This window comes from Falco peregrinus, chromosome 4 (genome assembly GCF_023634155.1).
Source record: "Falco peregrinus isolate bFalPer1 chromosome 4, bFalPer1.pri, whole genome shotgun sequence".
Classification (NCBI taxonomy): domain Eukaryota; kingdom Metazoa; phylum Chordata; class Aves; order Falconiformes; family Falconidae; genus Falco; species Falco peregrinus.
This window is the reverse complement of record NC_073724.1, coordinates 8,827,400-8,852,719: the sequence shown is the minus strand read 5'-3', so window position 1 is coordinate 8,852,719 and position 25,320 is coordinate 8,827,400. Positions and strand designations below refer to the sequence as shown.

At 47.7% G+C, this 25,320-nt stretch overlaps 1 protein-coding gene and 1 long non-coding RNA gene across 4 annotated transcripts in view; one reads left to right on the top strand and one right to left on the bottom strand.

Moving 5' to 3' along the window:
• Positions 1-10,468, top strand: part of GJA5 (gap junction protein alpha 5) — an 18,967-nt gene extending 8,499 nt beyond the window's left edge. For all 3 annotated transcript variants that reach the window (XM_005236049.4, XM_027784663.2, XM_013298072.3), the window contains exon 2: positions 7,560-10,468. In XM_005236049.4, the coding sequence (XP_005236106.3) occupies positions 7,613-8,722 (1,110 nt within the window). In that variant the 5' untranslated portion in view covers positions 7,560-7,612 and the 3' untranslated portion in view covers positions 8,723-10,468. The remainder of the gene's footprint in view (positions 1-7,559) is intronic.
• On the bottom strand, positions 9,039-25,320 carry LOC129784344 (uncharacterized). The gene is made up of 3 exons (XR_008746990.1): positions 24,459-25,320; positions 12,401-24,347; positions 9,039-9,173 (listed from the first exon to the last, which is right to left on the bottom strand). It is a non-coding gene; the product is annotated as an uncharacterized LOC129784344 (long non-coding RNA).

Below are 25,320 nucleotides of genomic sequence, written 5' to 3'. Positions count from 1 at the left end.
AAAAGAAAACATTGAATAGCTGCTGTTCAAGAAAGCCCCAGCCAGGCTGGCACAGAACAAGGCAGGCATCCTGTGCAAAGAATGAGGTGACAATGTGAGGATGTGGTTAAAGGCTCATAGCTATGAGGCACAGGCACAAAGAGATTGAATTAAGATTACTGAAAACAGTAACTCTAGCATTTCCTAACTCCCTGCCGCTGGGTTTTGCAAATTCAGTATTAGATGTTTATAAAGGGGTGGTGGTGATGGTGCATGTATATACGTACATACACTCAGTATATAAAATAACCCACTCACAAGCTATAGACAGACTTCACTATGAATGAGAAATTAAATACTTCAGGCAAGGATACAGCAGTGAGGCTGGAGTGTGAAAAGAATCTTACGGATTTTTGGAAAGAAGGCAGAAATGAGATTTGACAAGGTAGTACTAAGAGGGAAGTAGATAGTCAGTGAAAAATTCCCCTTTGTAAAGCTGAAAGCGTTAGCAATCTGGGTGCTGTAAAGAGTTAAATGGTCAAAACTGCCAAAAACCTGAGGCAAGGCTCTGCAGGGGGGAGCTTGACTGTAGGAGAGCAACTGGGAAGTGATAGGCAGGGAGACACTGTGCGGAGAGTAGGGAAGAAGGGATGGGAAAAGTCTGAATGAGAGCCCTCTCCTTCTCCCATTACCTCTCCAGTCTGTTTCATTTCAACACTATAACAAGTTGCACCTCGTGCAGTCTATGAAGCAGCCTAAAATCACATGGGCAGGTTTTTGCTGCTATATTGGACCCAGTGTGACGCCTGCCATCCCCGGCACCCTTCTTATACCAGCCTCCCCTGCTGACTCAGCAGCACTTAAAATCAGCTTCTCTCAGCAGAGCTCAGGAACAGCTTTACTACAGCAGCCCCCAAATTTCTCAGCGTGTTTCTCTTTCCCAGAGCTCTCCCTGCCCTGTTCGTCCCCTCCCCTGTATACAGCGCTGGCCAATTCTGCATTGTCTGCAAATTCATATCAGTTAGCGTCTCCCTGCAAAGATAAAGAAACTGGAAAGAGCACCACGCTCTGTACCGAATCCTGACCTGGATGCTCTTCAACCTGTTAGGTAAGGAGTAAGAAGAGTAATATCCATTAGCCTCTTTGCAGCATTTACATCAGGGAGAGAATTGGTGGTTTTTTCTAGCAAAAAGCACATGTAAGGCTTCACTTAGCTTATCCCAAGTCCAGTTTCATCAAATCTGTTGGGCTCTCTGGGGACCCACATTTCTCTAAGGCAAAGAGAGAGAGTCCCAAGAGAATTAGAGGGGCTCCCTGCATGCTAAGTGCAAGCCCGGGTACCACTGTCATGTAATTATTTGATGCATCCTTGTCAAACACAGTGGGACTAATTCATTCCTCAGCTTGACTCATCTGAGTTCAAGGTCTTCTCTCCTTGGTCTCCAGTATCCACATCAGGCAGAGCTTTGCCCTAATATTTGGACACATGAAAGCATATTTTGAGCCTAGCCAAGGGGAGAGGAGGAAAATAGCAGTAGATGTCCTGGACAGACAAATAATAAAAATGCAGTTAACTGGGAGACTGCCGCTTCCACCACCACTTCAGATTAAAATATTTCACATAATAATGCCATCTGTGTGTGTAACACATCCCTGATGTACACACTTGGAGGTGTTGAGTGATTTCCCTCAGTCTTTGTCTTCATGCATGTCAGGACTGTGTGTGTGTTCAGGAGGTGACGGGTCATTCAACTCCCTTATCTTCTCACCCACTCTCTTTTTTGTGAACTCGGAGATTTTCCACATTTGGAGAGGAGGGGGAAAGCACACCTCATCAAGGAATAACAAGCTGTCTGCAACTGCAAGCAGGGCCAGTGGTCTGGATACCAGTACGACCCTTCCAGAAATTGCAATGAACTCAGGAGAAGCAGAGGGATGAGAAACATCAGATGTCTGTCTTCTAGGACAGGAACTGTTAACACAGAGCTCTGCCTCTCCCATGAGATTGGAGCACTGGAGTCAAAGTCACTGCTCCTGATACTGGTCCAGCACAGGACTTTGAACCCAAGGAACTAGAAAGGAACCTAGGCAAACATATCAGATTTGTTGGGGGTTTTTTGAAGCATAAAGATGTACAAACCTATTTAGTCCAGATCCATACACAAATCAAGAGTTACAAATTTGGGTAAACAACGGGCCTATTTCAGGAAGAAATTTATCATAAGCACATGCATGCATATACAAAGCCAGAGGGATGGTGCTTGCACAAAAATGCCTAATAGGTCACTGCTTGCTTGTTGTATACACATATGAAGAAGCCAATATCAGTAAACAGTGAACAAAAAGATACCTGCTGAGGTGGGCTTTGGCATCAATCTATGTCACAACGCTATGAAAAGCCTCCAGCACTCACAGCATTGTACCCACGCTGGGCAGTGCATTTCTAACCTTATTCATCTTCTAATATTTTAAGTCATGTGTCCCCAAAATGCATCCTGACCAGGTCCTGGCCACAAAGGAACACCGTGTAAGTACATCAAAAAGGCTGCTTCTTCCTTTTGGGCACTCACCATGGCTGCGCACCCTGCCATGTAATGACAAGTTTATCTCTTAGAAAAGCACAAAATAATAATAATAATAATAATAATAATAATAATAATAATAATAATAATAATAATAATAATAATAATAGAACCTCTGGTTCTTCTGTGTGTACCTGCTATAGAAGAGTAGTACAAGAGAGGTTTCTTTCAGGTCACCAAGACAGTATTGTCCTGGGGCACAGGAGAGAAGGGCTGTGGTCTGTAGAAGCAGATGTTCCTTGTGCTGTAGAAGCAGTGTTGTGTCGCTATCACCAAGTCTAAGAGGCAGTGCTGCACAGAAAAAAAGACACAGGTTTGCAAGTCACAACCCCTGAGCTCTGTCCCCAGACTGCCACTAACACAGTGACCTCAAACTTGCCCTTTTTGTACCCCATCGATCACCATCTGCAGGACAAAGATGACAGCATCTGCACTGGGTGGGATGCTTCGAGGCTGGATTACTGCTAACGGAGGGGCTGGAGATCCTTAAGTGAAGGTGCAGCTGTATAGCAAAGCAACGTTAACTAATTAATCTCCAGCACAGAACTGAAAGTGTCCTTCCTAAGCATCGACAGGTGTGAGGGGCCAGTTCTGCAGTGCAGGGACCAGTCAGGCTGCAGCCTGACATTTGTCAACACAGGGGAAAAGATCGGTGTCTGCATACCACCCATGGCAGCTAGGTGTTTAATTTTAATTTATTTTAATTAACCCACACACTAGCCTGGACCTGGTATGAGGTGACACAGCTGGAGGAAGGAAGGCCACAAGCAATTCCCAGGCAGTGACCATGCCATAGGTGACCTGGATGCTCCACTGCACAGGGCTGTCACTTCTCGTGTGCCCAGTAGCTAAAGGAGATGGCTACCACCCCACTTGGTAGCCCAGAGGGGATGGACTTGTTGCATGGCCTCCACACACAGCCCCACGGCTGCTGTGTGAGCCTCTTCACGACATCTTGGGCCCCAGCCTTCCAGTTCGTTGGGACATCTGGTTCACTAGCAGATACCTTTGTATCCAATTGAGCAAGTCACAGACACAGACTGGGCAAAAATACAACGGCTTTGACTTCGTTACTTTCCCCCTCTCTGCAAGCTGTGCTTGCCCCACACAAAGGAGCCTTCCTCGTAGAGCCTCTCCGCGCACCCCCGGGACCTGCCAAGGGGAAGAGGTGAGCCCAGCGAGGGAGATCAGAAACAGCATTATAATCAGGCTCTCCACTTTATTTTAGAAACATCCTGCAGAGCTGGCGACCTCCTGTCACCTTCCTTGTGGGAAAAGTTAGCGTGAAGTGTCAAGCTCAGCTATTTATATCACTGCTGATAGCCTCGCCTGTCTTCAAAAGAGGGGGAAACTTTCTTCCTAACAACCCATGGGGAAATAAACTCATATAAAGAAGATGATTGCACACGAACAGCCCTCCTGGCTCTCTGGTGTGAATTTCCTAGCTGTTTGGCAGAGCTCTGGCTAGTCCCACCAGAACGAGCATGCTGGCTGGAACAAGCAGCAGCGATGTGAAATGCTTGCCTGTCCTTCAGAGCATGCGGCATCACCAAGAGGATGGGCAAAACTGCTCTGAGAGCAATGGATGCTTCCCCTCCCGCAGAAAAAGGCAGTGGAAAACAGGAATGGAGGAGAGCAGCCCACGGCTGGCAAGCCAGCCTGGCATACTAGCAGGTGCTATCCCCGCTGGGGTATTTTTGTCATGGAATTTGACAGTCACAAGGCAGCCCGGAGCTAAGCGGACTTTTTTTTTGGTTTTGCCCAGCTTTAGTAGCGTTCCAGGTGATGATTAAACCAGGACGGGCACGTCACTGGGTTTGTGCCAGGCGACACTGCTCTTTGTCATACGCACGTTTGCGGGTGCCAAGATCCCATGACGGCGCACAGCTCCCCTGTTGATCCAGCAGAAAGCTGCCAGCCAAAAGGACAGCCGGGCAGCGGCGCGGCCCACGGCTCTGCATGGATATGCATGACTCTGCTCTCACGATAGTCTTCTATCAGGTGCTGAGACCCCACAAAGGTACCCAGAGGTGTTTTTTGCTGAGTCACGTCAGAGCAAGACAAGATTTGTCTGACCGAGCCCAAACGAGGAACACAAAAGGCCACAGACGCTGGCATTCTGAGAGGTCAAAGTAGGCAAGGACAACAGTAGTCTGGGAATGAGGAAAGGGAACTATATGGAAAATTCCCAAGAATAGTTAAGAAAGGCTAGCTCAGAGGCAGTCCTGCGTAGCCAGGAAAAGCTGTCAGGAGGTGACAACAATCCCTCTCTGCTTACTGGCAGCAGAGTGCTAGATTGCTCTCTTCTGCTGCTCTAGAAGGCCCTCGGTGTGGCATTGCCAGAATAGCTCACTAATAACTAAAAAACATCTAAGCCAAAAATACTGCTCTAGGAGGGAAACGCCTTCTCTTGGTTTTCAAAGCCCATTCTCCTGTGGCCACCTACCCCCTGGCAGCAGTGTCTCACCTCTCTGTGAGGCTGCAGCAGGATGCTCGGCAGGCATCTTTGGGCAGCCCCTCCTTTAAGCAGCCTTGTGCAGGGGAGCAGCCGGCAGGGAAAGGCAGAGGAAATGGCCCTATTATCCAGCCTAATCCTCACGGCTGCCAGCCTTGGATCCTTCTGATTTACATCCTCTTGGAAAATTTTCTTCATGCGTGAGCCAGGTGAATTACTGTTATTCTCGCATCCATTAACATTTTTATTTCTGAATTCCTCTTGTGCTTACATTTGCTTTACTTTGTGTTCTGTACACATTGATTTTTACAATTTACAAGTGTCTAGGTTTAGCAGCCTTCCCTAGGGAAAACAAGCCATGGTAAAATTTCAAACTGCCTGCACATTGAACTGTAGGTAGCTGGTTGCCTTGTCTGCACTCTGGGGAAAAAAAAAAAAAAAAATTAAAACCCCTGACTTCAGTGCAACAGTATGTAAATATTTCTCATCCCTGATTTATCTGCCTGTATTTAATGCCCTAGTACTCACAGAGTGAAGCCACACGCTAAATTCTCCAGAATGCGGTAACTGCGCTAAAGCCGTTTCAGAAAGTAAGACAGACCCACACATTTGGCAGTTTTTATCAGCGCAGACAAGAGGAGTCAGAAAGACTTGCTGATTTTCTGCATTACTGCTCCTCCAGTTCTGGGCTGGCAGCAGATGAAAGCTGCTGCATTCACCAGGCAGCCGCCAGGACCCACGTCAGCCCGAGTGCAGCATGCCTGCCACAGCAGACAAGAGCCAAAGCCCATCCTTTCCTTCCCAGCGCGCCCTTTCTCCCTCCTCACCCGGCTTCTGGCAGGCGGTGGGGCAGCAAGTGGCCACCTCCCTGCCTCCTGACCTGCACAGTCCTCACCTTGCCACAAGGCAGTCCTCAGCAGCACCGGGAGTTTAGGGATTCAACTTCTGATCTTTGCCCCATCCATCCTTGCAGATGGACGCCGCATACAGACAAGCGATGGCATAAGTCATCGTGTGCGCTGCTACGCTGGATTATATCACTCACGTAACCAGAGGAAGGGATGCCGTTACCCCAGCAAGTGTTCTCTCTCTGTTCTCCAGCTCTTGCTCACAGGAAAACTGCACAATATTGCTGCAGTAAATTTTCAGCTTTTAACAGTGTCTACTCTCCACAGACATTCTTTGCACAGTAAAACTAATTGGCTCTTAAAGACAGGCCAAGGGACAATAAAGAAGAGTTAACAATTTGGTCCCTATGGCTTTGGGATTCACTTTGTCTAGTGCTTTTCATATTTCATTATGATAATTATTAGGTTTTTCATGTATTTATCAAAAGCATATTTTCAAAGAGAGTGACTGTGGGAGAATATTCTCTCTGAGGTAACACTGCACACTTCATAGCACCTGGCCCTTAACTCATGCACAGGGGAGGGCTCCGCTGGGAAGGTGAGTATGGTGAGTATAACTGGATCAAATGATTGCTCAAGCACTCCCGTAGAGACCCACAAAAGATGGATTAAACCCATCGTTCTCTGTTTATCCACGAGGTTAAGTGACTTGGCCAGAAAAAGTCTGTCAGAGTCAGAAACAAAATTGAAGCAGGCCCTTCTACATCTTCACTTTGCAACCTTACTAGCAGCCCACCAAACCTTTCCTCTCATCAAACCACCTACCAAACAGCGCTTCCCAGGAGCTGCTGGTCCTTGGGCGGCATTCCAGAGGAGACTTTTCTTTGTCTCATTTCAACTATGAATTTTGTCTGCTCTTAAGCAAGAGCAAGATCCACCATACAGAGCTTGCAGCAGTCCCCTCTCAGAGAGGCGTGACAGGGTGGCAGCAGATTAGGTTTGCAGGGCTGGCACAGCTCATCAAAGTCTTCACACTCCCCAGAACATTTGCAGCTTGTAAATGAAGCGCTTGCAACTGGCGACACTGCAAAACCAGAGCAAAACCTATGGCCAAGGGGCAGGTGGGCAACAGAAAGGTTTCCTCTGCATTTCTTTCAGTGGTGGCATCGAGCCCAGAGCTGCGAGCACTTCACATTCCAGCTGTCGGTGCAGGTATTGCACAAAGGCAACATGAAAGTGCCAAGGCACTACTCAGACCAAGCTGTAGACTCCAGTCTTACCTCCCAGGGGATCAGCCCACTAAGGATTCCTCAGAGTGCAGTTTGCAGACAGACGAATGCCGCTTTAACTGCACAGTGCACAGAGGATGTAATGTACAAACAGCAGTGAAAGAGCTTTCTGAACCAAGAATAAATCTGGCCCATCCTCACAGCTTTAGCAGCCCATTTAATGGATTGTAGTTGGGTCATGCCAAAAAGGTGACTTTTCATTTCAGGAGCCGAATAAAACAAAAAAAAAAAGCAACACAGTATTCAGTTGATGTGAAACAAAATTTTCATCAAACCAGACCTCATTTATTTCAGGTGAAAAAAAAAAAAATCCTTTGACACAAAACAAATCATTTCACTCCATCCTTTCCTAGTTGCCCATTTCCTAACCCTCCTTAGAACCACTCTCTTCTATTTTCTCCCACAGAAGCTGTGTCTAATTCTCCCGTCAAGACCTCTCACCACTCCTGGTGAGCTGAAATGGGGGACTGGAGTTTCCTGGGAGAGTTCCTCGAGGAGGTCCACAAACACTCCACAGTGGTGGGGAAAGTCTGGCTGACCGTGCTCTTTATCTTCCGGATGCTGGTGCTGGGCACAGCAGCTGAGTCCTCCTGGGGAGACGAGCAGTCTGACTTCATGTGTGACACCCAGCAGCCCGGCTGCGAGAACGTCTGCTACGACAAGGCTTTCCCCATCTCCCATGTCCGGTTTTGGGTCCTCCAGATCATCTTTGTCTCCACCCCATCTCTGGTGTACATGGGCCACGCGATGCACACGGTGCGCATGGAGGAGAAGAGGAAGATGAAGGAGGCAGAAATAGAGGCTCGAGAGATGAAAAGCAACGGTGACACCTACTACCAGCAGAAGTGCGCTGCGGCAGAGAAGGCTGAGCTGTCTTGCTGGGATGAATCAGGAGGCAAAATTATACTCAGGGGCAGCCTGCTGAACACCTACGTCTACAGCATCTTGATTCGCACGGCCATGGAAGTGGCCTTCATTGTGGGACAGTATGTCTTGTACGGGATCTTCCTGGAGACCCTGTATATCTGCCAGCGGGCACCTTGCCCCCACCCTGTCAACTGCTACGTTTCCCGTCCCACCGAGAAGAACGTGTTCATCGTCTTCATGCTGGCTGTGGCGGTGCTCTCCCTTTTCCTCAGCCTGGCTGAGCTCTACCACTTGGGCTGGAAGAAAGCCAAAGAGAGGTGCTCCCGGTCTTACAAACCCAGCCCCAGCACAGCCCCCGGGAGACTGGAGTCTGCCCCGCAAGTAGAAAGGGCCCAGATGTACACTCCTCCACCAGATTTTAACCAGTGCTTGTCAAGTCCCAATGGGAAGTTCATCAGTCCCTTCAGCAACAAGATGGCCTCCCAGCAGAACACCGCCAACTTTGCCACCGAGAAGGTCCATGGCCAGGAGGATGCTGCTGGTGAAGGGCCCTTCATTAAGTCCAGCTACGTGGAGAGTCCAGAGGTGGCCAACGAATGTGTGGCGCCCGCCTTCCCCGAGAACTACTTCAATGAGAAACGCCGGTTCAGCAAGACCAGCCGTGCCAGCAGCAAGGCAAGGTCAGATGATTTGTCTGTGTGACCTGTCTCCAGGAGGGATGAGAAGAAGGAGCAGTCTCAGCACTTAGAAAAACTTCTGCAAAGTGGACTCCAGACTCTTACCACTAATCTCTCTCTGTTTTAACACCCCTGTGCTCCCTTTCAGTGAACATCATTGTTATATTGTAGACAGCATCTCTCACAGCTTAAGGCAGGGGCAGACACTGGGAGACAGGCACTAAAGAGAGGCGCCGATCTCAAGATGTGAACCTCTTGGCCATATTTTCATCACGAGACCCACAGGGATTGGAGACTCACCGTCCTTAGCCTGGTAGAGCACAGGTCGCCAGACTCCTGAGGCTGCCCAGTGATACCCACTTCGACACTGTATCCACCAGACTGACTGGACCTCAAGCCCTTTGCATCTTCTTTGGCATCCAGTCAACATTTGCTAGATCAGCTTGGCAATTATACTGAGCTGAAGCTTCTCCCACCTGCAGGGACAGAAACACACCATCAGGCTTTCTGGAAGACACTCTCATCTGCTTTGTTTTCCCTCTTTCTAACCACCCCCACTCCCACCCTTTTCTCTACCTGAGCCCAGATATTTTATACGTTTACCTATACAATAAATCCTACTTGAATTTTTTGACACTGTGTATATAACTTCCCCATGAATGAGGATGTCTGTGGTCCCTCACGCACAGCTGCTTCATGTCTAAAGTTGGAATCCCTTCCTCATTCCTAAGTCAGCACAGCAGACTGGCCGCAGGGATATTGCTTAGATGACCAGTTGATGGAAATCAGGGAATTTTCCCAAGATACTTGTGTCATCCATTCTAAGCAAGACATCCATTAACAGAAATAGACTCTCCTGTGAGAACAGATATCTTACCAGTAAAAAAAGAGGAATTACCATGTTGAAACCAAATGGGCTTCCCCCCTTTAAAACTCATCTTTCAAGTAGCCTGAACGCTGCTGCAAGGGTGCTGCCAGCTGCCAGCTTGAGAGAAGAACATCCTTTGTTTATCTGCAGAAGAGGTACGGCCTGTGTCTTCTCCTCACTAACATAACAAAACACTTCAGCAGCTTTTGCAGGGAGCAGGAGTCCTCTCCAGGTCCTGCACATCACTCAGCTCTTGGCTGCCCTCTCAAGCCTGCCAGCCAGCACAAGCCCAAGTATTTGTCCTCACAGCAAGTCTTTGTTCTGCCATCAGGTCATCTTCATCTCTGCTTTCCATCCCTAGCGCGTACGGCGTAAGAAATCACCCATGGACCAATTCTTTTTACTGCTGTAGCCTTTTCAGAGCAGCCACCAGTGCCCAGCACCGCACAGCGAGCCCGGTGGGTGAGGTCCGTAGGCAGCTCCCGCCCTTGATACATTTTCTCGGTGCAGAGCCAACATCCCTTTTTTAAAAAGCTTTGCTAAACAGCTAAGCTGCTCCCTGCCATTTACCCTGTGCTGCCCTTTCAGACACAGACCACAGCTTCCCAGCACTGGGCTGTGGGAGGGAATGGCTGGGGACCAGCTTACGAGGGGACCGAGCCATCCTCTCTTAGGGCCACCGAAAGGGATTGCGAATCCTCGCTCCTGACACACGGTTAGCTTTGGTACAGTTCCCTGTACATATACATGCATATTCACACACACGGGGGGGGGGACATTTTTTTGTTTGCAAGTTGTTTTATACATGTGTATTTTTTAATCCTGAAAAGACCTGCGTGCTCTCCTTAACAAGAGATTTTAGTCAATTGTGTCTAGGTTTCTCCTAATAAAGTTCTAACTCCATCTCTCCTTGTTGATGTTTCTCCTCTCACGTGGCTGAGAATGAGCTGCTAGCATCGACCAGGCTGCCCGCCAGCCTCTGCTGCTCAGAGATCACAAAAATTCCCGTTGCCCAGAGTGGCAGGGACGAGGGGAGGGCTCGGCCAGGGGGATAAATAATAAACATCAGGAAATGATTGATTGACTGGCTAACAGAAACCCCCTCCAGCTCCCCTGCCTGCCTCTGCATTACCAAGGAAGACTGGGAAGAACTGGCCAAAAAGCAGAGCCTCCCCCCTCTTGCAATGGAAAAGCTCCCTCCTTGCATCCCCTAACACACCTCTGCACCCAGACGGGCCACCTGCATGAGGCCAGCTCAGCGGGGAAAGGACAGCAAAAGCTGCCCCTGAGCATCTGATTGCCTGTCCATGGAGTAGCAGGGTCCTGAAAGGCTCTTTAAGAGGCAAGGTCTTGAAAGACATTGAGAATCCACAGCTGACCGTCTCTGCAAAGGGTTCCTGTGGGTACTCAGCTCACTTTAAGATGTAGTTGCCCAGCCCAAAGAAAAACCCTTTCTTTCCCCAGCCGATGCCTCGCCTCTGAACTTCATCTCTGCTCCCACTTTCCAACTTTCACAGGCTCCCTCCTTCTGACCTTGGATCCTTCTGTCCACCCAAAGGAAGTGCCCTTCTTTCCTTTCTCCACACAATCTCCCATCTCATGGGACTCTGCAGGCTGGGAAGGTAGAGACCAGTAAAGTACTGGATCCCAGCAAGGAGCCTGGGGGGGGGGGGGTGGGGGGGTGGGGAAGCATAAAGAATGAAACCAGAATTTGATGAAGACACTGGGACTAGGACTTTCAACTGTGTTAGAAACTGCAGGGACCCTTTCAGATTAAAGGACCCTTGGTCTGGGGGCTTTCAGCCCAGAAAGGAGGATGCCCCCTGAGCACCCACAGGTACACAAAGCAGCAAGGAGGCAGGATTAGCCCTGCAGGCCTGAGGTTTTTAACTGGTATGTGCACAGCCATGATCACGCCTGCCCCTTAGGGTGGCACCTTGCTGGGACAGTTGCGCAATGAGTAAGTCAGGATCACTCCCCTCAGAAAACTTGGTTACTGAGTGACATTACTGTTTCATAGGGCCACTCAAGCACTACCCCAGGCCTTGTTTAATAAACTGTTCTTAGTTAAGAACAAGCAATAGGACCAAACTTTAAAAACTCTGAGCTACAGTTGCACAGCTGCACGCTGCATCTATACTCTGCTGCAGAGCAAGGTATAGATGAAAAACAAGGGTAAGGAGCTCCCCTATGCCATTTCAGTCCTCTGTAGTCCAAGTGTGTTCACAGGTGGTGTTTTGGTGATCTCTGAGACCACCGGAGTACAACCCAGCTCTCTGTCCCCCAGCCCAGAGGATACACATATCAAAGCAGATAATTTCCCTCTGCCACTCGTTTCTTAATGCCTCCCTGGTTCTGTATAACAAATGGGGAATATTTGACGGATGGATGTTTGCACTCGCTGACAGACCATAAGCTTACAATTCCTGGAATCCACTGTCAAGGCCGGCCAGGCTATCGCACCATGATAGGAGCACATTTACTTCAGCCAGAGAGCAGAGAGGCTGGCCTGTCATTTCAGACAGAATTTTTATGTATTGCTTTGTGCCAGACAGACGGATGGATGGACAATCTTATAGTTGTGACCTAAATCAACATTATATATTAAATTCAGCCCTTGGATAGGCACTCAGTCTTTAAATGGCAGTACTGCAAAGATAATGCTCTGGGGCAGGGGGGAGAAAACGTGGGAGCTTTTCATTCTGCTCTCATCCCTCCTTTCTCCAGGTCTTACCTGCAGGGTCTGCTCACCCTCTCAAAACTGTGAATTCTCCAGCGACAGCTGGAACTGACATTTAACAGATGTAGTGTGCCCAGTCATCTTGGTCAGCATACCTCAAACCATTTCAGCATCGCCTCTAACTGGTGTGTGAAGGAGCCAGAAGTCAGTTCTGGTCTGCAGCCTTGTGCTGATCAGCTGCCGAGCCCAAGATAGGAGAACAGAGAAATGTGTGTTTCAACAAGCTCTTAAAACAGAAATACTTAATCCTATAAAAGGAAAAGCTATATTTAAAAATACATAGAATGCCAAAACTAACAAAGTAATGAAACGAGACAAGGTCGTGCCTGTAAGTCCCTCTCCCCAGACAGCACAGTGGGACAGCTGAGCAGGCTAAGAGACAAATGAGGGAGAAATTGAGAGACACACTTAAAAGTAATGGCTGATCTAGAGCACATGGGTCAAGCAAGTTGTTTCCTCTTTCAGAGTATGTGAGCGTGGCAATGCTCAAGCAAACTCAAAGCTGGTAATATTTCAGACTGTTACAAGGGAACAGGTAAAAAGATGCCAGACTACACAATCTCTCCTCAAACGCTTTTCCACGAAGTGTCACCGAGGCCAAAGAATTAGGAAGACTCAAAAGCCAAAGAATAATAAGCGCTGCGTGTCGAGAGGAATGAGAACATGCTTGACTGGGCTGCAGATGGCCAAAGTACAAAGAATGGAGAAATTCACAATTCAAAAAGTCAGCGGAGCATAGCAGAGAGCCCGACCCGCAGCAACGGCAAGCACTCCAGGCCACCAGCATCAGCAGGAGCCACGGAAGAGCAGCATTCCTGCCAGCTCTGCTGCCTCCTGGGAAGCCTGGGACTAACACAGGCACGAGGGGAACTGCTGTCCCCCGGGGGAGCCCCCTCTGTCACTGCTCCCTTGGGAGGCTTTCAGCGGCAACGCAGTCTGGCCAAAAGGATGCTCAGGCTCATAAACAGCCTGTGCTCAGCAGGCTCTAACTATCCCAAGGGATTCTGGCACCTCCTCCCAGCAGGGTTACAGGAGGGGTGCCTGTGCAGGGCTGATGCCAGTTTTTGCACACATTCGCGAATAAAGCGCAGCGTTTTAGTGATTAGGTTACCAGCTGCAGCAGAGGTGTGGATGGACTGAGAATGAGGATGGAGTGTAGCAGCTTCTTAAGGTACACTTTTTAGGGGGAAAAGCTGTGACTTTGAAGTGCAAAATCAATAGCTTTGCTTTTGCATTAAATGTTCATTGCTTATATGGTCTAGACGATTAAAGATCTTTCTGGGGACCACAGGAATTGTAATACCATATAAACAAAAAAAAAAAAAGTCATGAAAATGTGATGACAAAAAAAGAAAGAGGATCAAATGAACTTCTAACACTCATTCTAGCCAAATAATGTAGAAATGCTTCATTTTTCCTACAGTGAACATTGGTTTACATTTTTTTAAATGATTTTGCTGAGACCACATTCACATACCACCACTGGCTTCCCACAGACATTTGAGCAATTGAATTTGACGGGCAACAGAGTTCTCAGAAAGCAAACGTCAGTCATGGAAACCTACATTTTAAATTCATACAGGCCAATATCCACCCCAGAGGCAGCTGTGTGTTCCTCCAGCCATCGGGAAGCACAAACAATATTGTGTTAACTAACACTGTCAATCACAAACCCAGCAATGCACCTCCACTGGAGAGTACGTGCAATAAATAGACACCAAAAGATGTTTTAAAGACAGTTGTGCATTAGATCAGTGATAGCAAACATCAGAGAGAAGCATGATGGTGGAAACAGTGGTTACTTCAAATGTGGGTTTAGGTCCCTTCCACTAGTCCCTAGGAGTCTGAGACATGGCTGGGAATCCTCGATGCCCACGCAGGAACCCCGCAGAAGGATGGATGTGGTTAAGGGGCACAGAAAACCCTGCTTCCTCAGCTGCTCGTGAAGCTTCTACGGGAAGGTTCAAGTCCTTCAGCAGTTTCTCCACGTGAACACTTTCCACCATTGCACGCTCCCACACAGAGGGTTTCATCGCCCCCTTACAAGCCCCTCGCTTCCCAGGCACAAACGTAGCAAAAGCACTATGAAGGCACTACGGCGCCGGCATAAAACATGCTCCTCGTCCTCAAATGCAGTTTGTGACGCTGGGCTTTGTAGCCTACCTATTAGGGCAAAATCACTGGTCTCTGGATGAATAAAAGCAATCACACCACATTTTCTCTCAAAAAGCATTCCCCCAGAGCAAGCCAGGAAGCAAAACTCAGAAAAGCTGCAATATTTACGTATTCCTTTAAAATTATTTCTGGCCCAAGGCCTGTAGGGCTGCTACATTAAGCCATTTTTATCACTCGAGGTGGCTACATTTTATCAACAGATTAGCCACTTTTTTTTTTTTTTTTTCATTTCTTTATTACAAACTCCATTTGGCTGGCCCATGACAAGCTCCTGTGAGTCAACCGCCCCACTGCAACATTTGTAAGAGAAAGAGCAAGCCCCCTGCAGACCACTGTTATTTTTTGAGAGGACATCTCCATCTCCTGGGGCTGGACCACAGCAGCAAGGTGCTCAGGCTGGGGTTTGTGAGCCATTATTCACGTGCAGGAGCCCCTCTTTATAGTACGGTTAATTTTGATGGGAAGGGCTAAGACAGATGGGGCCAAGCCAGGCATCAGAATGAACTGTTAGGGACCCACACAAGAGTTAAATTTTCTTGTTCGTGTTGGACATGAACCTAACCCTAAAAAGGCATGTCGGCAACGGTCAGCTATATGATAACATAACGAAAGCAAAAGGCACCATCGAGAGATTTTTCTAGAAACTGGATACAGGCTGGTAGGGCATGACATTTCTGACAGCAGCCCCAGCAAAACCCAGCATTCTCATATCCAGCTACACGCAGGGTTTCACCAGAAATCATGTTAGCCACCAGCTCCTACCCTTAAAAGGGAATCAGATCAGCAGGGAGAGGCAAGCCTGAGGTCAGAAAACTGCTGCTATTTCTTTGGGTTTGTTTTTTAAGTAAATGTTGGGCCAGCTCTTCAGCCTGGGAACAAAGTTTGAGGTTGAAAAGTGTTCCTGACAGAACCAGTTTGATGGGTGCCAGGCTACGGGCAAGACATTTCAGAAACAAGTGTCTAAAATTAGCCATCGCTAAATCACGTAGTCCAATGAAGCCATGTTCAGTTCCCACCTTGCTTTTCTTCCATTTCAGCCCAGATTCAAGAGAGCACTTAGGTACACATGCATAGCAGAAATTACCATCACCTTCGCTGTATAACATGCACTGTCAACCCAAAAACATATGTGGTAGCTGGTATTTCACTGAAAAATGGATTTTTTTGCCATTCATTTTCCTCTCACAGTTCATGAGAACTCTTTTCTCACCGTTTTTTCATCTGTAATTAGGCTTTGGATTATTTTTTCCCCTCTGTGGTCTTGTATTTTCTTAGGATACAGTTACACTTTCCTCTCCATATTACTAGTTTCTTCAGATTCATTTCATCGTTGGCATTTCCAGAGAAATGCCAAATTTGAGGACTTTCTGAAAAGTTCGTTAAAGTGCCCAGCCCTAAATCAACAACAAAGACATTCATTAAATGAAAGAGAACTCAGAATAATCCTCACTGATTCCTGACGGATAACTCTGACCACACAAGCACATCACCACTCCCAGCACAGTGAGGTACCCGAGAGCTTGAAGAGACCATCAAAGGGAAAACACTGAGACACTTTAGCCCTTTCCCTCTCCTAAGGTGTACTCAGGGCTAAGGTGAACAGCCTGCTTCCTATGGTGCAAATAGGCTACAGCTTTCCAAAGCACTCCTCCCCACGACCTACATCACAGCTGCCACCACCCTGCGCATCTTTCGAAGCAAGCAGCAAGGCTGCAGGGCACAGACATACATGCATCGCATCACAACATCACACAGCCATACCATCCCAGACCCAGAAACCCAAACACGGCCGGGCCTGGCTGCTCCGTGCTTGCACACAATGCCAGCTCCGACGTTACCCCCAGCACCTCTGCACCACGTGCTGGCCTGCAATGGGAGTCTACAGCTTGCTCTATGTCACCTACCAAGACAAGGTAAGAAGCATTTTAATCCTAATACATAAGTACTAGCAACAGTGACAACATCTCTGACAACTGATGCTCTTCTAACAGAAGCCCTCTTATACTGAGAACTATTATTTTAATTAACAATTGAAAAGCACAGTCTAGGGATGAGGTAATTTCTAATTGTTGCAGTGGGGTTTAAAAAGGTATCACTGCTAATAGAAGTTACTGACCCCATCAGAAATTATGGGTTCAGGTCCTTTCCCCTACACTAAGCAGACAGTCAGACCAGACAACCCAGCATTAAAACCTACAAATCTGTGAAAAATTCACTGTGGTCAATACACTGCAGTTCATAATGATTATTTTTTGTCCACAGTGCTGCTGTTTGTTTCAATCCATTTAGCAATATTCATTAGCTCCCCACTTCAAATTAGGGTAATTGAGAGTAAGAGAACATGTAACGGTTTTTTACTAAGGGCGACGTGCCACATTCCCTTCCCTGATTCATTTGCTGACTCTGTTGACTTGCAATCACGTTTTACCAGGAATCGTTCTTCAGAAATGCCAAATGCATTACGAAAAATGTTGTGCTGTCCCTTTCTTACCATCTCACTATCACTAAAGATTTTAAATCATATGTTTCTCTTCCGATTTATTCTATTATCTTACAAGGGGAGGATATTAAACTCCTATGCCAACACGGTTTTGCCTCTGACCCTTTTTCATGGCTGAAACCACAGATATTGAAGCCGTAGGAAAACTCATGTGTGTCACCAATCCTTAAAATAAATACTAAAAAATAGTCTTACGACAAAACCGATGTTAACCATACCATTGCTTGGGATACTTCACATTCTTCCTCTCAAGGAATCTCAGTCACCCGCGTTAAATGACTCCCAATTGAGACATGAGAACTGGCAGCAGCATAAATACCCACGGAGCCCTGGCTGGTACAGCTGACAGCCAGCTGGGATCAGAATGGCAACAAAAGATAACACTGAGTCTGGACAAGCAGCTCAGGCACCAGTCTGAAATTTGGAGCGCCCTTGGGTTCCTACTCCAGCAAGTTTTGTGTCTGACAGCAGGCAAGTCACCCAAGCCTTTCTCTGCCTGAAATTCCCATCTGGAAAATGAACATAGTGGCCCTTGCCTCCTGCTAGGGAGGTGCCAAGCTCCTACAGGAATGCATGCCCTCAGATAGACAAGAGATGGGCAGGGGAACCAGAAAAAAAACCCACCTTTGTGTCCACAGGAAAATCAGTTGCAGAAGAGGACAAATCAGGATAAAAAAAAAGTTTAAACTCCATGTCTGGAGTGACAGTAAAACACAGATATGGCACTGTGTGTGCACCCAATGCAACATGCACAAAAGCAACACAGGACTATCTCCTTTTTGTAATAGCAGTGTTGTTGTAGCCATGAGGGTCCAGAACTGTCAGGCAAGACCTGAAGGAAAGGTCACATACGTCAGTCAAGCAGCTACTAATACAGTTCAAAAAACAGCTGAGCTCTTGCATATACAAAGCCTTCTGCATGTGCTTTGCTATCTCACAGCCTTCCTGGTGAGGCAGGGAATAAGCATTATCCCCATCCGCCAAAAGATAATCTGAGTTTGAATGGCCTACTGAACACTGCATGTGAAATTACACGGACTTCCATTCAGCTCAGGTTCCCAGCTCTCCCTCCACAACGCTCATCGTGTGTCAGGACCCAGTTTCAAGTTCATTACCTTCATGTTTTGAATTAGCCCCTACCTGCTGCATACAAATGTACTATTTGCAGCTAACACTTCAACGGCTTTCAAAAACAGTGAAAACTCTCAGAAGAGATGCAGCTCGGTCCTTCCAGCACTGTTGCACGACTCGGGTTCCCAGGTGCTGTGCTCTGTTTTGCCATGGATTCCCGGCATCACCGGGGCACATCATTACATCTCCTCACAACACCGTCTCTCCTGGGTGTACACCAGAAATCACAACGATGCCTGTACGACTTCACTGGGGAATGGCACAGATTAGCAACTATGACCTGCTTTGCACTGCATGGATGGAAGACACTATGGACATGTGAACCACAAAGTTAAAACAGGATAACTATGTATTTCTTCATTCAAATCATCAGCTGCTGATTTGTAATGGATTTCTCTTGCTGATTGCACGTAATAGCAATATGCATGTCCTTTGTTTATGAATGTAAAAGACCCACGGTACGCCTCAACTGTCTGCTAGTAGTTGGCACAAAGGGCATTCGCCCTACAGTTCTGCAACCGGTATCAGACCCGATCTGGAGACTGCCCAGCCTCTGCCATAATTCAGCTGGTTTTGTGCTTCCTCATAGCTGGTGGAGGGGAGCAAAGTGGTGTTGGCTCCCTACTGATTTACACCATCCAGTGTCTGTGTCAGTCTGATATGCAAAACAGTTTTTCCATTTGACCATATGAAACGTATTAAAGAGACCTGCCACACATTTGCAATTAGGCACTGAAAAAGAAAGTGACAAGACTCAACGTCTGCTTTGAGAAAGTTCCGGTTTAGGCCAACAGAACTGAATTTCACAAACCTTTGGGGAAGATGCAGTTTTTAAAAAAGTGGCTTTTTTTCCCAGGATATGAAAGCTGCAGGACCGAGAATAGAAGGACGAGTTATAAGCCTTTCAAAGCAGGGATTTATCATGGAAATTCTGACAACCGTCAATGTGAGCAATGCCGCCAGGCACCACTCTCGATCCACAGCATCTTTCAAACCTGTCAGGAGTTTTTAGAAAGGGCTAAAAATAAATGCAGAAATGCAGCAATATATACACACACACATATATATACATATTATTGTTCGAAAAAGAACAGGTGGTCCTGCCAGCAGTGTAAACATAGACGACTCTTGAAAACAGCTAACAAACACCCGGCTAAGCAGCCTTTCCTAGCCATTCAAGCAGCACATTCAGAGCTTTCCTTGAGTTCTCCCAGTCTGCAAGCCACAATCATCTGGGATCCTGACTCTCTGTCATGACAAGGCCTGAGGACTTCCAAGCGTCTTGATCTCCTTCACCCGACGTATTCACACAATTCCACCCTCCTGACCTCCCATGGATTATTGCCCTTCTGAAAATAACACACATGGAACAGCTGGTGGGGCCAGAAACATCTTGAATGTAAATAGCACTGGTCCCCGAGACGTTTATGTCCTCTCCTCTAGCTCCCCACCACTTGATCTGACCCCTATCCTCATATAACAAAGATGAGTATATACTGCAGGGGAAAATGGCTCAGGGCACTACGGACAGCTCAGAAGGACTGAAACGGCAAGCCTGGATGACGGCATGTTGAAACCCATCAGGTCCACCACCCGCAGGGAAGACAAAGAAGAAAACTGGAAGCAGCCCTGGAGCCTTAAAATTTATCCTGAGCCTGCAGCAAAATAAGAGGATTACATCTTACCCCAGATTCCAGTTATGCCTCCCCAGCCCACCACAGGAAGAAGACTGAGGTCGCAGGGTGTATCACACACATAAATTCTACTGCTTGGGCACTTCTGCGTAGGTATGAAAAAGCATAACAGAACAACTTTGCTAGGAAGCCACTGTAAGGCTCAGCGTGATCTCCCCGTAGCTCTCTTACCCTGGGCGCTTAGAAAAAAGCGACTATCATTTACACTTCTACCATCTCCTTTAATTTCAAACCACTTGGTGTAATGCATATTCACAAAAAGCAAAGGAGGTGGTAAAGATTAAAAGCACCAAATGGTTAAATGCTGCCACAGGGAAGCATGTCTGCCACCGCATCAGAGCAGGACGCAGCATCTCAAACACTGGCAGCTCTCCCACTGCACCCAAACAGCTCCACCATGCAGACATGAAGAGTGCACCCGACAACAGCTTATCCAGCTTGTTTCTGGAGGTTCCTTCTTACTCCAGCCTTCCTTTGCGCAGGAAAAGCACTCTTTCAAAGTTGAAGAGAAAACTGGCCTGCTGTTATCCCAGAGAGGCGCATAATTGAGTCGGCATGATGCCGCAGACTACCAAATGCAGCAGATGGCTGTAGGCATCATCCAGTTTAGGATGACAAAGTTTGGACAAAAGAAAAACAGAAGGCAGGGAGTGCATCTTCTGTGCTAGATTACAGGGCAGGGGATGAACCTTCACACAATCGGTGTGTTGCCCACAGCGCACAGCCGGCTTCCAGCTCTCTTGCTACCACACCGACAATGACCAAATGCCCACACTTGGAATTTAAAAGGAAAAGATAGGGAAAATCATGCCGCCCTAGGCAAAAGGGACATGAAACAACTGACTCCTCGATACCCTGTTTCTAAAATCCACCGAAGAAAATCTTTGAAAATGTCCTCATGACACCAACTCTAAATGCCATGACTTGACTTCCAGGACTGTCCCACATAACCTGCAGCAATTCAGAAATAAAAATATGACCTGCAAGTATCGACAGACCATTTCACTGCTGGAAGGTAAACTGCTGATGTGAAAGCATGCAGAAAAGGAGACGAGATGCATAGATCTGTATGCCGTACCAGGAATGGTGCCTTGAGGGAGGGGCTTGGTCTCCAGTGGCATTTAGGAGTGTATTCTTGCTGATTCCACCCCAAAGGATCACAGAAATTAGGAGTGGAAACATTCTTTCCATTTCCCCAGGCGCCTTGCTCACAAAGCAGCTGGCTACAAGGTTCACAACAACAGACAGACTGGAGTACACAAGAGCGATACAGCTCCACAGGAAAGAACACAGCACACTCGAACAATTTATAAATAAATTTCTGCACTTTGCAAACACAATACAGTTTGCGTGCCCAGACTGACTAGTTTATAATAGCCACCATGGTCACCCATCCTTGCAGGACACAGAGACATCACCGTTAGCTCTACAGTCAGAATGGTGAAAGCTGTTCTGGCTGCAGGGTAAAGCGTCCTGTGACTCTGAACATGAATGCTGCGCGTATTCTTGCCCACGTTGCAAGAGTGGAGACCTGCCACTTACAACACCTGAGGCTGTGCTAGCCGTCGTCACTTCAAGGGACCAGAGCGAAAGCACCTGAATTGGACTCAGAGCGCCAGCCATGGAAACATTTTGGGGTGGAAGGGGTAGTTGGAAGGGTAGGAAAACATTTTGTGCTAGAGCAGAGCAGCAGACACTCCACCAAAAAGCCGCTCTGGCAAGCAAAGTACCTGGCCATTAAGACGTATTCCGTGCACTCCATGGAGCTTCCCCAAAGAGGCACATGCCCCACAAGAGCAGGGCACGGAGATACCGTGCTTGCCGTGAGCTGCTTGTGGCTCTTTGGGCAGTCACACCAGCCTGGTTATGCCACCACGCTCCTCCGGCAGCCAGCATCACTGCCAGCTTCCCAGAGCAGCTGCAGCCTGTGCGGTGTAGAGCTGTGGGAGAATGTGTCCAGCCCAGCCCAGTCCCCTTGCTGAGCAAAAAGCCCTCGGGAAGGAACCAAAGAAGCCAAGGCAATGTAAGTCTATTTTCTGACCCCTACCATTCAGAGGGGAAAAGCTCACCTACTTAAGGGGTGTCCAAATGCTATTTGTGTCTCTACTAGGCAGACATTTTATGGTAAATCTCCGATTCACACCACAGCTACAGCCCTTTGTTCAGGGAGGTGTTCACCTAATCCAATAAACATAAAATACTGGAGCTCATCAGGCTAAATAGTTTCTTTGGCAGGTATTTTTTAAACAGTATTTCCTTTCTATACATGTCGTGGAACAAAAATCTAATCATGATAGCTGGTCACACACCTTACCAATGCTTCAGCCACAAAATGACTGCATGGCTTGGTCAAACTATGAAACTCACCGTGACTCAGTTTCCTCTTCAAGAAAATCAGGATGAAAATGCAAACTTAACATACAGGAGTATTCTGAGGTGTCATACATTCGTGAAGCACTATAAAAAGGGAAATGACTGCAATAGTAATATTTTGCGAAGGTAGTAATCATTTTAATTTGGTTAAATTCCAGCCAGGAGGAAATCTGCACTCTGCTTTCAGAGTGGAAGGTTTCCTGAAACTTTCTCGTTTGTTAGAGTTCATTAACTTCCTTCAGTGGAACAAAACCCACCCACAGTGGCCACGGGATTAGCCTTCTGCTCCTTGTCTGGTCACAAAAAGTAACAGAAGGGTAAAAATAACAGGTCCTTTGAAAATGCTTTTGTAAAGATGATGCATATTAGAATAAATTTCTAATACAGTTGGACAAAGAAAAAAAAGGGCAACACCATTTGCTAAAAAATTGACAGCCGCCTGCTATTTTGGAGAGCTCTCCTCTAATTGCACACACCTGCTGTGGCATGGTATATTCTAAAATATATCTCAACAGTAACGCTGCTTGGCAGCAGCCAAGTCCCCCCAGGAGGGAGCCTGCAGTCCCAGTCTTCGCAACTTCACAGGAACTGGGGTTTTATTCCAGGGTAACATTTCAATGGACATTCAAATAAATTCACTGTGAGCATCTTTCCTTGTTCCACCTCTGCTCATTTCTATCACATCACCTCTCACTCTCTTCCTCCTTCCCTCCCTCCCCTTAACTACTTCTTCCTATTCCCCAGCATCCTTGCCCTGCTCACCCTCCCACAACACAAGATTTAGGCTTGATTCCTCCATTTGTTATTTTCTTGGCTTCTGAAATATTTTTTCCTTCTCTCTCTGCTCGTCATGCATCTGTGTTTCACACGCTCTAAGCTCAGAAAACTGAGGTAACCCTTTCAGAACAGCACTGCTTTGAGAAACACGAGGAGATCACCAAATCCCCCCATCTGCAAGCCCTGGTGGCCGTGCCAACCTCTTGCCACCTGCAGCAGTTCCTCCCTCTGGCCTTTGTGCACGTCACCATCCTCTCCCTCCTATTGCTCCTTCATCCTTGTCCTCCCCCACTCAAAGGACTTGCTTTTTATGGCCACGTTTTCCTCCCAACACAAGGCAAATTATTCAGTTGTTTTTGTCGCAGATTTCTATCTGTAACGTGGTATTTTGACTCCAGAATGGTTTGAGGTAACTTGCGCTTAAATCTGGCAAGCACTGAGCCACCCTGGTGATACAGGTTATAGATGGGTTTCCAGTGGGTCCCCCTGGGAGCAGGAGATCCTGGCTCTGCAAAGTGGACATTTACAGGCACGTGCGTTCAGCCTGCATGGAGCTTGTTTCCGAGCCTAAATGTCAGCTTGGCACCCGCGACACATGTATCCACACAGGACTCCTCTTTCTTTCAGGGGTGACCTCATGGGAAATAACCTTGTGTTTCTTTTCAGGATTTCTTTAATTGCCTGCAGTGGAAAAAATGGAAAGCAGGACAGCTGGGAGCCAGGGAGAAATAGATGGGATAGGAGGGTACGCTGGGAATAGGGACACTGTGTCCTCTCATCCTCACTGTCCCAGCTGGCCCCAGGCAGCACAGGCAGCCTACAGGCTGCCAGCACTCACTGGAGGTGCTGAGCTTTTGAATTCAACAGGGCCAAGAGAAGGGTCTCTGCTGGTGTAGAGTGCTGCCGACGCCAGGCCAAGGACCATGATGCCAGCCCTAGCGTTAAGCGTTAGGTATGGCTTTCTGACATTCACCCCCTGTGTCACCCACGGCGTGCCGCTGGCAACAGACCAAAGGAAAAGTGGCAGGAAGCATACAGATGCCCGAAAGCTCAGAGTCCAGGCAGGCAACAGACCACGCAGAAAATCAAATTCTTAGAAACAAAGGCAAGACCATCTGCAGAGGATGGGATGCTCCATCCTAGGGCAGCAACGAGGCGCTGAAGGGACTCCTTTACCCTTGCAACAAACCGCAGGCACTTTGCGAGCCCCCAGCGACACCAACTCCTCACTGCAGCATTCTGCACTCAGTAGCTTTCCCGGAGACCTCATTTACTGTAGACATCCTCTTTGGCCCAGTCTCCACAGCATTTTTCTGGTGTGCTGCCTTTCAAAGGCCACAATCCACCAGTTCCACCGTCTTGGGGAGTGCCCCAGCTCCCAACAGACAGTGCCTGCTTCCAAATGGGAAAGTCAGAAAGAGGGAGATAGCAAGTGCAGTGTGGTCAGGCCTGCAAATGTCTACAGAGAAGTTAATAAACTGATCTTTAAAAACAGTAAAATACCTGCTTGGCAGCTTCCACCAACGTGCCAAATTCCTGTAAAGCTTCCCCTGATCTCCTTGAAGACTTTAAAAAATGTTCACACCCTGAAAGATTAAAGAGAAATGGGGGAAGGCAGAGGATAAGGGTAACCAGGAAAAGGAGGGCACCAAGATCCATCAGCACAAGTAGGAAGGGGGGGGGGGGGGGGGGGATTAACGAGGTCCTGGGTAAAGTAAGAGGTCCAAACCTGCAGGAAAAGGAGTACTGGAGCCTATAACATACCTAAAGAGGCAGGATGGCAGACAAGGGGGGACAGAGGAATCCCCGATGAATCCAAGTCAAACACACATGGTCTAAAGAACAAGCAAACTGTTTATCCCCTGATAAAAATATTACTTATGCCAGAGTACTGTTACCACCAGGTCTTGAACCAGAAGGTTCGCAGGAACCAAGGAGACGAGGAACCTGTTGATTGCTTCATAACGCCCAAGAAAGGCTTTAGGAAGGCACAGCTCTCTAGCTTTCACAAATAGGGCAGTTACTGGCCACTACACTAAAAAGATGCTAAATAGAATTGAAGTTAATTTGTACAGAGTCACTAGTCCTCCAGATCACCGCCAGGAAAAGAGAAGCAAGGGCCTGAAGAGACAAGGAGCGGAACATGCACCTCCACGCATGGGGTTCACGTTCCCTCTGGGACAGCTTCGAGGAGTGCTGCCGGGGGGACCGAGGAGGCGGCTCCCATGTTACAAACAACCCTGAGGGCCTCCAGGTAACACCGGGTGACCCACACGGGGACCATGCCCTCCGTGCCTTCCCCCGCCTGGCTGCTGCGGCTGCCACCGGCCCTGCGCCGCGGTGGGAGGAGAGGCCAAGAGCGGGT